Source organism: Euprymna scolopes, chromosome 11 (assembly GCF_053919585.1).
Source record: "Euprymna scolopes isolate OS-2025 chromosome 11, ASM5391958v1, whole genome shotgun sequence".
NCBI classification, from domain to species: Eukaryota; Metazoa; Mollusca; class Cephalopoda; order Sepiida; family Sepiolidae; genus Euprymna; species Euprymna scolopes.
This window is the reverse complement of record NC_136492.1, coordinates 784,160-796,967: the sequence shown is the minus strand read 5'-3', so window position 1 is coordinate 796,967 and position 12,808 is coordinate 784,160. Positions and strand designations below refer to the sequence as shown.

At 37.3% G+C, this 12,808-nt stretch overlaps 2 protein-coding genes across 4 annotated transcripts in view; both read right to left on the bottom strand.

Moving 5' to 3' along the window:
- The window catches only part of LOC145287716 (uncharacterized), a 640,174-nt gene that overhangs the window by 403,003 nt on the left and 224,363 nt on the right, over positions 1-12,808 (bottom strand). The gene's annotated exons all lie outside the window — the stretch shown is intronic.
- LOC145287713 (uncharacterized) overlaps positions 1-12,808 on the bottom strand; it is a 186,738-nt gene that overhangs the window by 113,581 nt on the left and 60,349 nt on the right. For all 3 annotated transcript variants that reach the window (XM_080135465.1, XM_080135466.1, XM_080135467.1), the window contains exon 6: positions 738-833. In XM_080135465.1, coding sequence (XP_079991591.1) covers positions 738-833 — 96 coding nt within the window. The remainder of the gene's footprint in view (positions 1-737; positions 834-12,808) is intronic.

Here is a 12,808-nt window from a genome sequence, read left to right as displayed (position 1 = left end):
CAAAGCTGTGGTAAACTATGCAAATCAAGAATTGGTCTCTACAGTCACACAAAAGGATGCATACAGGCAACATCTTAATACGGCGCTGATCCATATTCGTTTCGACTGACGGATGCCACACACAATAATCCATAATAATGTTTGTTGCAATCTGCAAAAATGCGTGCTGCAAATAAATATATGCACTCTGCTTGTTTCAGCGGTTTTGACAATCAAACGCTGAGACAGTTTCATGAACAAAACTGTATTTATTCATTTATTATTTGGACTGCCAGTGGTAAAAGGACTGTCTAGCAAGGGTGGTATAAAGGTGGAGGTTTGGGAGTGCCTAGCTAACGACGTGAAAATCGCACGCCGTTCTCCGTCCATTTTTTTGTGTTTCTCAGTCTTTCTGCTTTTATTCATTTTCTTTCTTTGTCCATCAGAATTAATATTTAAAAAATATCCTACCGGGAGTCTCTTTATCATTCAGAGGTCAATATGTGTGTATAAAGTTCGACTTGGAATGTCTTTGTTATTCTGAGGTCAATATATTTGTACAAATTACAACCTCTAATCCTTTTTGTTTCTTAGTTTTTCTCTATTCTCTTCCAACCTGGAATTTGTGTGTACAATGTCTTTATCCAACAGTAAGTCATTTTAGCTAACAGGCTAAAAAATATGAATAAGTTGTAGGATTTACATCAACAAAGAAAAAAGTATGTGAATGATTAAATGATTAAATTCAAACTACTCACCGCACTGTATTTCGTCTGACTGGTCGCGGCAGTCATTCTGTCTATTACACACCTTCGTCGAAGAGATACAATTGCCATTAATGCAAGGATATTCATCTGAAAAAATTTTAAAAACACCAAAAAGAAAAGACAAATATAAGAAAATGGAAAAACGAAAGTAACACAAAATACACTTTGTTAATCTTTTTCTAACCAGATCCTTAGACTGGTGTAATCTTTAATGTATCCGTTACACATTAATTGTGTCGCTAAATATCAAACTTGGGACCACCGCGTTGTATAATACTTCGTCACAAAAAAAAAAAAACAAGAAATAAAAGAAATAAAAATCCGATTCAGCCTTTTTTTAAATGCAGATTAAATGGATTTATTCGTGGTTCTTCCAATAATACGAGGATCGTTACCAAATTAATTCATTATTTTTCAAAAGTCCTTTTGTACACACGTGTTTTACAACGCTCTGCCATATACCATGTGCTCTTTTAAAGTCTCTATCCTTACCATCTCACGGTGTCGCTAACCAGCGCTTTTTCGCCCGTTTTTTACATGTCTAACTTTCCGCGGCACGACTTGCTTCTCTTTTCTCGACCACGTGCTGCCTTTTTTTTTTTGCTTTTTCTTTGTCATGTAAACTCGCGAACATTTGTTTAGTTTGCATATGTGCTAAGACGGCTGCTGCTACTTATATTTTCTCTAGTCAGCTATACTACAGGTGCTGCTGATTTTATCGTTCGTAAACGCTTTATTACAATAAGAGGGAACCGTTTCGCTACATATATAGACTTGATGGTTTGCTAATCTTTAACATCACACCCTATTCACAATATGCTGGCTAAGTGAACATCCATAAAATGATGGCTGAATCCTTATTAAAGAATACGAGAAGTCGGATTACATGTGTGGAGTTCATTGCCAAATCTAATGCAAAAAATGTGGATCAATATACTACGCTAGAAAACGCTCTCATTTGCTAAAAAACCAGACTAGCCGATGGATGGAATATCAAATTGGTGCAACAAATACTAGCCTCTCTGTAATCCCCCCAAAAGCTTCCAATACTACGGGTGTTTCAAAAGTAGTACCTCCTTTTTTTACACAGTGATCACCACTTATCAAGGCCCGGAAGCCACTCAGGGATAAGGGTTATTACAAGTACATTACGTTAGTGTGGAGATTTGATGAAGTGTTTACTTAAGGGGGCGATTCATTAGGAATTTGTTAACGTTGGACTTGAAGACATCCAAGTTGTAGTCCGGTGGGAAGCAAGCAGACGGAACAGAGTTCCACAGGCGTGCAGTTCTAAGAAAGAAGCTTTGTTCATGGGATCCACGTTTTGATTTAGGCACAGATAAAGAGTGGGGGACATTTTTCACGGTGGATTCAGCTAGACGGGTGTTTTTCGTGAAAGTTTGGCGAGGGGGACCAGAGATTGGAGTTCAGACGAGCACCTGCCATGGAAATAACGATAAAACAAGGATAGGCTCGCAACGTCTCTTCTGTGGGAGAGAGGTTGCAAGGTAGAGAAAAGAGCATCCCCCACTAAGCCACGAAGTCTATTTTGTACTCTGTCAAGGCAGGATAGGCTGTTTTTAGCAGCTCCTGCCCAGATATGGCAACAGTATTCCATCCTTTGACGTACTTGGCTTTTATATAGATAGAGATAGAGAATTGCATCAGTAGTGAGATATCTTCTGGAGCGGTAGAAGGATCCCACCATCTTTCCAGCGACCTTGGCAACAGACTTGATGTACGTGTTCCATTTCAGATCAGGAGTAAAGATTAAACCTAGAAGCTTGTCAAAACACGGGGCCTCACCCAGACGAGAGCCATCCATCACAATTGCTGCCAGATGGGGATCAGAGCGTTGATGATGTAAGGATAGGAGTTTGTGTTTTGAATGCATTAAAGGTAACCAGCTACGTCTTCTCCCACTGAACCACGCGCTCGAGATCAGAGAATCAGAGATAACTTTGTCATTTACAGCCTTTGATGTGTTGCCGTAGATGGTAGTGTCATCAACATAGATGTCAATGAATGGTTTAAGTATGTGTTTAGGGAGGTCATTGATGTAGATCAGGAAGAGAGTTGGGCCAAGGATTGACCCCTGAAGGACTCCAGCATTTATATTGCAGGCCTCCGATTTTTGTCCATCTACCACTACTCTTATGAGCCTATCGGAGAGAAATGATTTAATGACTGAGAAAACATTTCCAGTTATACCGTAGCTGGAAATCTTGTGAAGTAGACCCTTATGCCATACCTTGTCGAAGGCCTTTGATATGTCAAGAGCAATTGCCCTAGAAAGGAAGCCTTTGTCAAGAGATTCACTAATCCTGTGGGATATAACCGTCAGCACATCTGCGGTAGATCTTGCAGAGCGGAAACCATATTGTGTGTCACTAAGAAATTTGTTGCTGCTGAGGTGGTTGACTATTTCTCTAATATGGATTCCAGCAACTTACTCATAACACACAGGAGACTCATTGGTCTGTACTGAGAGGGAGATGACTTATCACCTGAATTCTTAAATACGGTGCCAACTGATGAGGTCTTCCAGGGAGTCGGAAAGCACCTCCCCTTAATGCAGCGCTTAAATAGTTTCATAAGTATGGGAGCGAGTTCTGGTTGAAGCTTTTTTAACACTATAATTGGGATGCCATCAGGGCCAGTTGCTTTACTGGAATCTAGGTTCTTTATTAGCTTGGCGACCTCATGTACGGATATTTGTATGTTACCTAGCTTGTTCTGTGTTATAGGAGGAAATATGGGGAGTTGATGGCCTTCGTCGCATAGGGTAGAATTAGCTGCAAAGTTCTTTGCAAATAGTTTGGCCTTGTCTGACGCTGACGAGATGACCTCTGGTCCATTGATAATGGTTGGGATAGAACGCACACTTCTGTTCAGGGTCCTATTTGTTATTTGCCAAAACTGGTGGGAACCAAGCCGCTGATCAGCTAACTTGGATTTAACAAACTGGGCATATAGCTCTCTTCCATTTTTTTATTACTCTTTTACAGTGGTTGCTGGCAGTCCTGAAAGCAGCTTTAGTCTCAGTGCATCTATTACGTTGGTAGCTATGGAAAAAAGTGATTTCTGTGCGCGATAGCAGCAGCACATTCTGGGGAGAACCATGGCTGGCTGTTAGGTTTTTGTTGAAATTTTTTAGATGGTATGAATTGGTCTATACCTACAATTAACCATTACGTCAGACCTGATACTATAGAGGACACTTCCTTTTTAAACATGGAGTGCAGAGGTAAATCAGATATGAATGTACGGAAGCTATCTAAGTCAGCCATAGAATACCTATCTTTTCCGCCTGAATGCATTTGAAGAGATTGCCAATTGCATTGTTCTTATGACTGAACCTATTCATTCATGACCTGAACGTTCCATCTCTCTGTTGCAGATATTGACGGTGTGAGACTCTGAGAAAGTAACTCCTGTTATGGGCGTCAGGAGTAGAGATGTGTCATTGAATTTCTGCCAAAAGAGCATTCCTACAAACAAACAAAAATTGAACCGTAAACATTCACCGGCGCCTGTTGAACGTTTACAAAACTGATGTAGTTGATGTCAGAACAGTTTGGATGTTTGCGAGTGGCCGCGGAGATGCGAATAGTAAAGCGCGCTCCTGACGCCCATACACAATTGCCACTCCTTCGCTTTTCTTTTCTTTTTAAGTTAAGATAAGATGCATTAATTTGGTAACGACCCTCGTACGATAGGTCGAACGCTATCGATCAAGCTCAAGCTTCTGTCCCACCGCTAACCATCTGACGGGCAATTGCGTCTTATTTAGATTGAATTGAAGACAAATAATTAACGAAGATTTGTATCAATATTTTTCTTCACATAACTATATTTTTGCCAACCTTGTAAATCAACTGCATTCATTTAAAGTTTACTTCGCGAAGGCAAAGTTCTATGTGTTTTATTGCACAAATAAAATAAATTTACATTAAATTTTAATGTTTTAGATTTACTTGTTAAAAAACAATATTTATCTAACACAAAAAAAAGGAAGGGAAAAATTAATTAAAAAAGGACAAGACAGCAAAGTGACTCAACATCGCCAAAAACCGTCTCCGGAGATTCTCGCAACCTCTTTTTATGCAGTCGAGCGACGAGATTTTGTATGCGAACCGCGAGATTTTGCGTTACTTTGCAGGATCACTTAGTTATAAAAGTTGTAGGCCCCGCGATTTTGATTGAGTTTAAAATGATTTAAGAATCTTAGATTAGGACCATTTGTATCTGATTCCGATACCGATTCCGATACCGATTCCGATACTTTAAAATGGCCCTATTTCGATTATAGTTACTCCTCTCAACTCTGGTCCAACGAATTTAGAAAAGCTCCTGATATTTTTAAATATCTTGGTAGTATGCCGAATAGAGATAGAACCGTAGATGCTGAAATAATTCACAGGATATTCCCGGCTAACATTTTCTAAGTTTAAAAAGCGTGTCTCGTCAGATAGAGGAATCACTGTGAAAGCAAAGATCAGTGTATATGGGTCATGTGTCTTAACTTTTCTACTGTATGCATCACAAACATGGACTTCATATCGAAGGCATCTTAAAGCTCTGGAAAGGTTTCATCAAAAGTGCATCCGTAAAATACTGAACATCACTTGGAAGTCTATTACTCCTAATACAGTCGTTCTTGAACAATTCAACAACTTTAACATAGAAATGAGGATTATCAAAAATCTAATTAGTTGGACTGGATACTTAATGAGCTTTTCAGGTTAGATTCTTGCCAAGTGAACGGCATGACCGATAAGAAACAATGGTCATCACGTGAAACTGATTTTATCTTCGTCTTGTTGCAGGTATAGATTATCGAAAATGTTGGCACTTATTAATTTATCTTTATTTGTGTCGTTTCTATATTTATAAAGATTAAGACGTTGGTTTACGTTGCATTTGAACTTCTGCATATCAGTACAGTTTGGGAAGCAGTAAGCAGGAAGGGAATTCCAAAGGCTAGTCGTTGTATGGAAGAAGCTATTAGAGCTTCTGATATTTGTGGATCTCAACAGTGAAGAGGTGTGATTTTGTTGCTAAGCGGGTTTGTCGAGATATGTATGCCGAGGGGGCACACGTATACTGAGTTCATCAGAGCACATTTCATTAAAACACTTGTAAAACATGCACATTTAAAATTATATGGGTATTATTTTTATAGGGATGTAAATATACTCATATTTGCTGCGTGTTGGTTTTTCTGTCCAAAATACTATGTTTTCATGCACTTGCATTTTCCATGGAAACTTCACCAGCCTTGCTCGTCCATAATTTAAAAAAAAAATTAAAGTTAGCAAAACATGTTTAGAGTAAGAAGATGTAGCGTATACATCAACCAAATTTGTTTGAGAGACAAGAAATGAAACAAGCATTTTCTTTCTCCAATCCAATACTGAACTAAGGGCAAACTCTTAATTAACTGCATGTTTCAACTGATGTAGGCAATAACTGGCGGAAATGTTGGCAATTATTAATTAATCTTGTTTTTATCATTTTTGTATTTAAAACGAACGAGGTTGACGCACGGTTTTGCCCGGTCGTAAAATACGCTTAAATGTGATATTTTAATTTGTCAAGATTTCGTATATATATTTCTATAGAATCGTGATTTAAAAAAATAACAAAAAATGTATTTCGGTGCCATCAGCTAGAATCAGAAAAATCCAATCATTTGAGGCACCTAGTTCCGCTTTGCGACTTTTAGTTTCAGCAGTAATAGGGTTTAAAAATATGAAGACAGACATACAGACAGACAAACGTATAGCCTTTTATATATTAGATAATATGGACATTTTTTCGTAAAAAATCTTAATCTTTGTCTCTACTATTATATAGGAGTCACTTTGTGTGTGTGTGTGTGTGTGTGTGTGTGTGTGTGTGTGTGTGTGTGTGTGATGTCCAAATATCAGCTGACGTTATATTCTAAGCAAACACAGACGGAATTTCATGAACAACATTTTTATTTTTATTCATTTTTATTTATTTATTTATTTATTTGCAAATTAGGCCACCAGGCAAATTATTCCTCGTAACATATAATAATCTATAGAAGATTGATTCTATAATCTGCATAAATACAAATATAATGCTTAAACGTATTTACGGCCGGGCAAAACCGGGAGTCTCGCTAGTAAACTCATATTTGCTGTGTGTTATTGTTTTTTTTTTCTGTTCGAAATACTATTTTTTTGCGATATCCTGAATTCAATAAAATCTCCACAGATCTTGTCCTTCGATAATATTAAAAAAAAATTTAAAGTTTGCAAAACATGTTTTAGAGTAAGTTAATGCATTGTAAGCATCAAATAAATTTGCTTGAGAACCTTATCAAAACGAAACGATCATTTTCTTTAACCGTAAAAGTAAAGCTTTGTTTCAGCTGCGGGCGTCACACGAACAGTCGATATAAAGTGTTTGATCGGGTTACTTCAACAACATCGGTGGACGAAACGTAAATGCCACTGAGGACGCATGTGCAGTTCGATAGGTCTGATCGTTCTAGACTTTAAATGTTGCTTTTTACAGTGTTTTTGTTTTCTTGACTTGGATGACAAGAATAAGAATTTTTGTCCGAAAAGAAGGACACGCGAGTTGCTGAACACGATTTTGTATTGTTCGAATAGACAGAGGGCTCAGCGGGTGATAATCGACAGCCCGATGAATTAATCAGACATCCGTGGGAAAACCAGGTTGAAAATAACCAGGACATCGTCACGCTGGTTGTCGTCAGACAAAGTAGCTGTAAACATCCATATAAAATGCTTATGAGATGATGGCTGAACCAGGTGGCAATGGTCAATTGGTTAATTTTACTAAAACTACCACAAGGACCTCGTTATCAGACAATAAATTGGGATACTAATTTAATATGGTCCGTGAGCAAACCCCCTACATTTTAGTCAATAACTAAAAAGTATTATTATTATTATTATTATTATTATTATTATTATTATTATTATTAATAATAATAATAATAATAATAATAAGAAGAAGAAGAAGAAAAAGAAGAATCGCAGTGTTCTATGTCATAGAAATGTTAATAAACTCATATTTGCTGCGTGTTATTGTTTTTTTTTGTCCAAAATACTAAGGTTTTGCGATATCCGAAAAAATATCAGCTTTATTAAAACATATTTGTTGATTCAATATATTTCTCATTACATGCAATCAGCGTGGTCCTTTCCTGTCCATAATATTCTGATGTTTTAGAGTGAGTTGACGCATCCGATGCATCATCTAAATTTGCGTGAGACACACGAAATGAAACAAAGACTTTCTTACTACAAATCCAATACTGAACCCCGGCTAACTTCTATGAGGTTTACAAGGATGTGTCTGCAGTTTTTAACTTTTAAATTCAGATGAACATATCTTGGCTAAAATACAAATTTATTAATCGAAATAGGTACCATCAGAATCAACACACTTTTGCCAACGCAAAACAAGTGTATTTATGCCAGTAACGTAAAAATCTTGTGTTCTCGTTGCGATGAAGTCGCTGAAGGCGTTTTTTATATCGCTTACGTTTTTGAAGAATTTCTCACGCAGAAAGTTGTCGAGATTCTTGAAAAGGTAGTAGACGGTGAGAGAGAGGTATGGAGAGTATGGCGGATGAGGCAAAACTTCCTAGCCCAATTCGTCCAACTTCTGTAGGGTCGGTTTAGCAACGTGCGGTCGGGAATTGTCGTAGAAGAGAATTGGACCTTTTCTGTTGACTAATGCTGAGTGTTGTTGTCGAAGTTTCTGATGCATTTCATCCATATGTTGACAGGACTTCTTTGTTTAATGGTTTCGTCTGCATTAAAAAAACTGTAATAGATAAAACTGGTCGCAGGTCATCAAACAGTCAGTATAACCTTCTTTTTGGTGCAATTCTGACTTCGGTGAGTGTTGTGGAACTTCGTCTGAGTCTAACCACTGAGCCGAGTGTCGCCGGTTGTCGTAAAGAACCAATTTTTAGTCGAGAAACGGGCCGTTCTTATTGCGTAAAAGAATGCCGTTTCTTTTGGTTTTCGTTCAATTCGTGAGGCATTCATTTATCAAGTAATTTTGTCTTTACCGCGTGTCTCAAGTAGTTGTAAATTGTGATATACGTTACATCTAATTCAGAAGCAGCTTCTTCAACAGTTGCTGCGTGGATTGTCTTCGAGAAAAGCTCTTAATTGATCGTTGTCAACATTTAATAACTGACCACTACGCTCATCATTTTGAAAACACTCATGTCTGCCACGAAATCTCTTAAACCACCATTGTGTGCCTTCACTAGTGGTTCCTGGGCCAATCTCTTCGTTTATATCGCAAATTATTTCAGCAGCTTTTCGACCTAGCTTTAACTGAAATGAAAATTGTGCTAATTTACGTTTTTTACCATCTTGTATTCAACGTTCTGAAAAAAATTGTTTAAAAGCGATTGTGATTTAAACGATTAGACAGAGCGAATAACGCTCTTAAAAATAATATATAAAGTAACGGTATTATGAGGAGAAAATACATAATGTGTTATCTAAATGAAACCTTCCGCTAGAATCTTCTTGTCAACTGGATAGATAAACTGCATGTCCCAACTGACGTAGTGAGATGAACGTGAAACAATACCAGAATAGCGAGTAATATCGTAAGAACAGACGTTAAAGTTCTGAATAATTTTATCATAATGCATATCAATATATTATATATATATATATATTGATATATATATATATATTGATATATATATTGAGATATATATATATACATATATATATGTATATATATATATATATATGTGTGTAAATATTTGTCGATAAAAAATTATAATACGGTTAATAGCGTCTTTGCCCGGTTTTCTCTGGACGTAAAAAACAAATTTTGTTAATTTATTTATTATTTTACTCATAAAACAGTAACTTACAGATACACATGTATCACGGTTCTATCTCTCGTCAGTTTAGCTTGACGATGAGCTCTCTCTATCGAGCTAGAAGACTACTCACTCCTGAGAGTATTTCGTACCTCTAAAACGCCACCATTCGCTCATGAATCGAGTACTGTTGCCACATCTGGGCTGGTGCATTTAATGCTAGCCTCTCCCTCTTGGATAAGGTCCAAAAAAGAATTGTCAATTTAATAGATCCCATTTTGTCAACTAACTTCCAACCCCTGTCCCATCGCCTACAATTTTGCATTTCTGTGTCTGTTTTACAAACATTTTAATGGAATGTACTCTGATACTTGTGCCGCCATCGACGCACATATCCGCGACAAACCCGCTTAGCAATAAAATGTCACCACTTCACGATTGAGGTCCTCAAATGCCAGAATTTTTTCTATTCTAATAGTTTCTTCCCTCAAACAGTTAGACTTTGGAATTCTCTTCCTGCTACCTGCTTCCCTGACTATGCTGATATGCAAAAGTTTAAAATGTAACGTAAACCAACCTCATGTTAATGTTTCCTAGGCATTGTTCAAAATAGTAGCTCCTTACGTTCAAGTGGTGATATGCCTTGTTCGGAGTGGCCCTCAGTAAAACAACAAACTTCACATATTAAATAATTATCTGAATTTCAAGTAAAGTGGGGGATGCCCTTTTCTCTACCCTGCAACCCCTCTCCCACAGAAGAGACGTTGCAAGCCTATCCTTGTTTTATCGTTATTTTCATGGCAGGTACTCGTCTGAACTCCAATCCCTGGTCCCCCCTCGCCAATCTTTCACGAAAAACACCCGTCTAGCTGAATCCACTGTAAAAAATTTCCCCCACTCTATATCTGTGCCTAAATCAAAACGCGGATTTCATGAACAAAGCTTCTTTCTTAGAACTGCACGCCTGTGGAACTCTGTTCCATCTGCCTGCTTCCCTCCGGACTACAACTTGGATGTCTTCAAGTCTAATGTTAACAAATTCCTAATGAACCGCCCCCTTAAGTAAACACTTCATCAAATCTCCTCACTAACGTAATGTACTTGCAATAACCCTTATCCCTGAGTGGCTTCCGGGCCTTGATAAATGGTGATCTCTGTGTAAAAAAAAACAAAAAAAAACGAACCAAATCAATAAAAAAACGGAGGGTTAATAATGTCGCGGTTTCTATTTCTTTTAACGGATCGTCTTTCACGTGTAAAATTTAAAGTTAAACGGTTGCGTCTAACATATACATTAAGTTATACGAATTGCATAACTACAATTAAAAGGTGACAAAAGGATCCATATTTTTATCCTGAATATCCGACACTAACTAGAACCTGAAAGGATATGCTTACCATTTGAAAACAAGAACATGAACTGCTTTCCATATTTTAACAGAAAGGGTATGAATTTTTTTCACCAAAGCGTTTCCACCATATTTATACAGCTCCGGAGAAATCGGGTCATTCGATAATGGTGATTTACCAGCTGCGGTGTGCTTGATGGATACCCATACTTTTCATAAGTAAGTTCCAATTACAATTCCGGTATCTCTGCACTCTGTGCGAAAGAGAATATGCCATCATTTGATGTGTCATCATTGTCAGAAGACGTGTTCAACACATTTTCAAAGTGCTCCTTTCAACGGTTGAGAATATCTGTTTTGTCCGTGGGAAGTGCTTCTCCATTAGCAGTACACAAGGGGAGCGCACCACTCTTCTGCGGACCAAATCCTTTCTTCAAACCATCGTAGAAAGCCTTTAAGTTTTTGCTGTCGGCGGCTTCTTGAAGTTCAATAGCTTTAGGGTACCACCAGTGTCTTTTCATGGCTCTGTGGGCTCCTTGAACCCTACCTTTACACTTTTTATAAGTTGTGTACTTTGATGTAGAATTTTTGTCGTCTATCCAAGTTTTGTGTGCAGAATGCATTTGATTGATAAGAGTTTTTATTTTAGTATTACCCTCGTCAAACCAGATCTGATGCTTTTTTCTTGGTAATCCGAGGACTTCAATTGCTGCAGAGAAGGTTATATCTCACAATGAACTCCTAGAAGTCTCAACATCATCGATGACGTTAAACGATTCAAGGTCCTCATCAAGTTTACTGGTAAGCTCAGTTTTTTTTCAGTGGACTTCAGAGGAATCACATTGATGCGTTTTGGAACAGTCGATCTTGTAACTCTGTGACTTTGTACACGTAACGAAAGCTATATACACGATGCTCGTTTGCCGTTGATCCTGAACATAGGTTCATTCGCCCTTTGGAGTGTCTGATTTTTAAACCCTTTAGGGAGACTATCCAACCTTATGACCAAAAAAGTATGGTGGGGGAACCAGTTTGGTTGCCGATGACCCGACCATGAGGCAGGGAGTACTGGGTTACAGGGTACCAGTAGCATATGACATGACCTGACAGAAATATATATATATATATATATATATATATATATATATATATATATATATATATATATAATTCTTGGTTCCTTCGTTATTAATAGTCGAAATAACAACTGGACCGATTGCTTCGTCATTTTGGCATATGTTTACTGTACCCATGCGTGTTTTTATATATCTCTTTTTCATTATAACATTATACTTAATCTTTCTTGAATAAATAGGTGGATTTCTCTGTAAGGATTTTGCCATTTTTTATTTATCACCGCCTGCCATCTCGTGGCATCACTTAAAGGAACTTTTATATATCAAACTAACTTTTTTTCGTTTAAAAATGGAATTATTTCCTATTCGTTAATAATTTGATTTTTTTTTTAATATTTCGTGTTTTATATATAAAAGATTAAAACGGGGCGAAATTTAATTTTTCATTCCATTTTTACAACAACCGTAAAACAGCGCACACTTCGCAAGTTTTATTGAAAGTTACCGAGTGGCCCATAAAAGTCTGGTAGCTGAGTGTCAAATCTGCTTAAAATATTGAAAAAATAGAACCTCTCCCAAACATACTGGCAATAATTTGGTTTCGTCCTTCCCTTGAGTGTTTCCAATAAGGGGGATTGATTTACAAGGATTTTTATTAGAAGCTGTGCTCTTATTAAAATTATTTGTTGAATTTTTTGCATTTTGTTTAAATTTGTTAGTTTGCAATCGCTGATAGATCACTCAAAAAATTGAACAAAAGACGAAATTAAAACG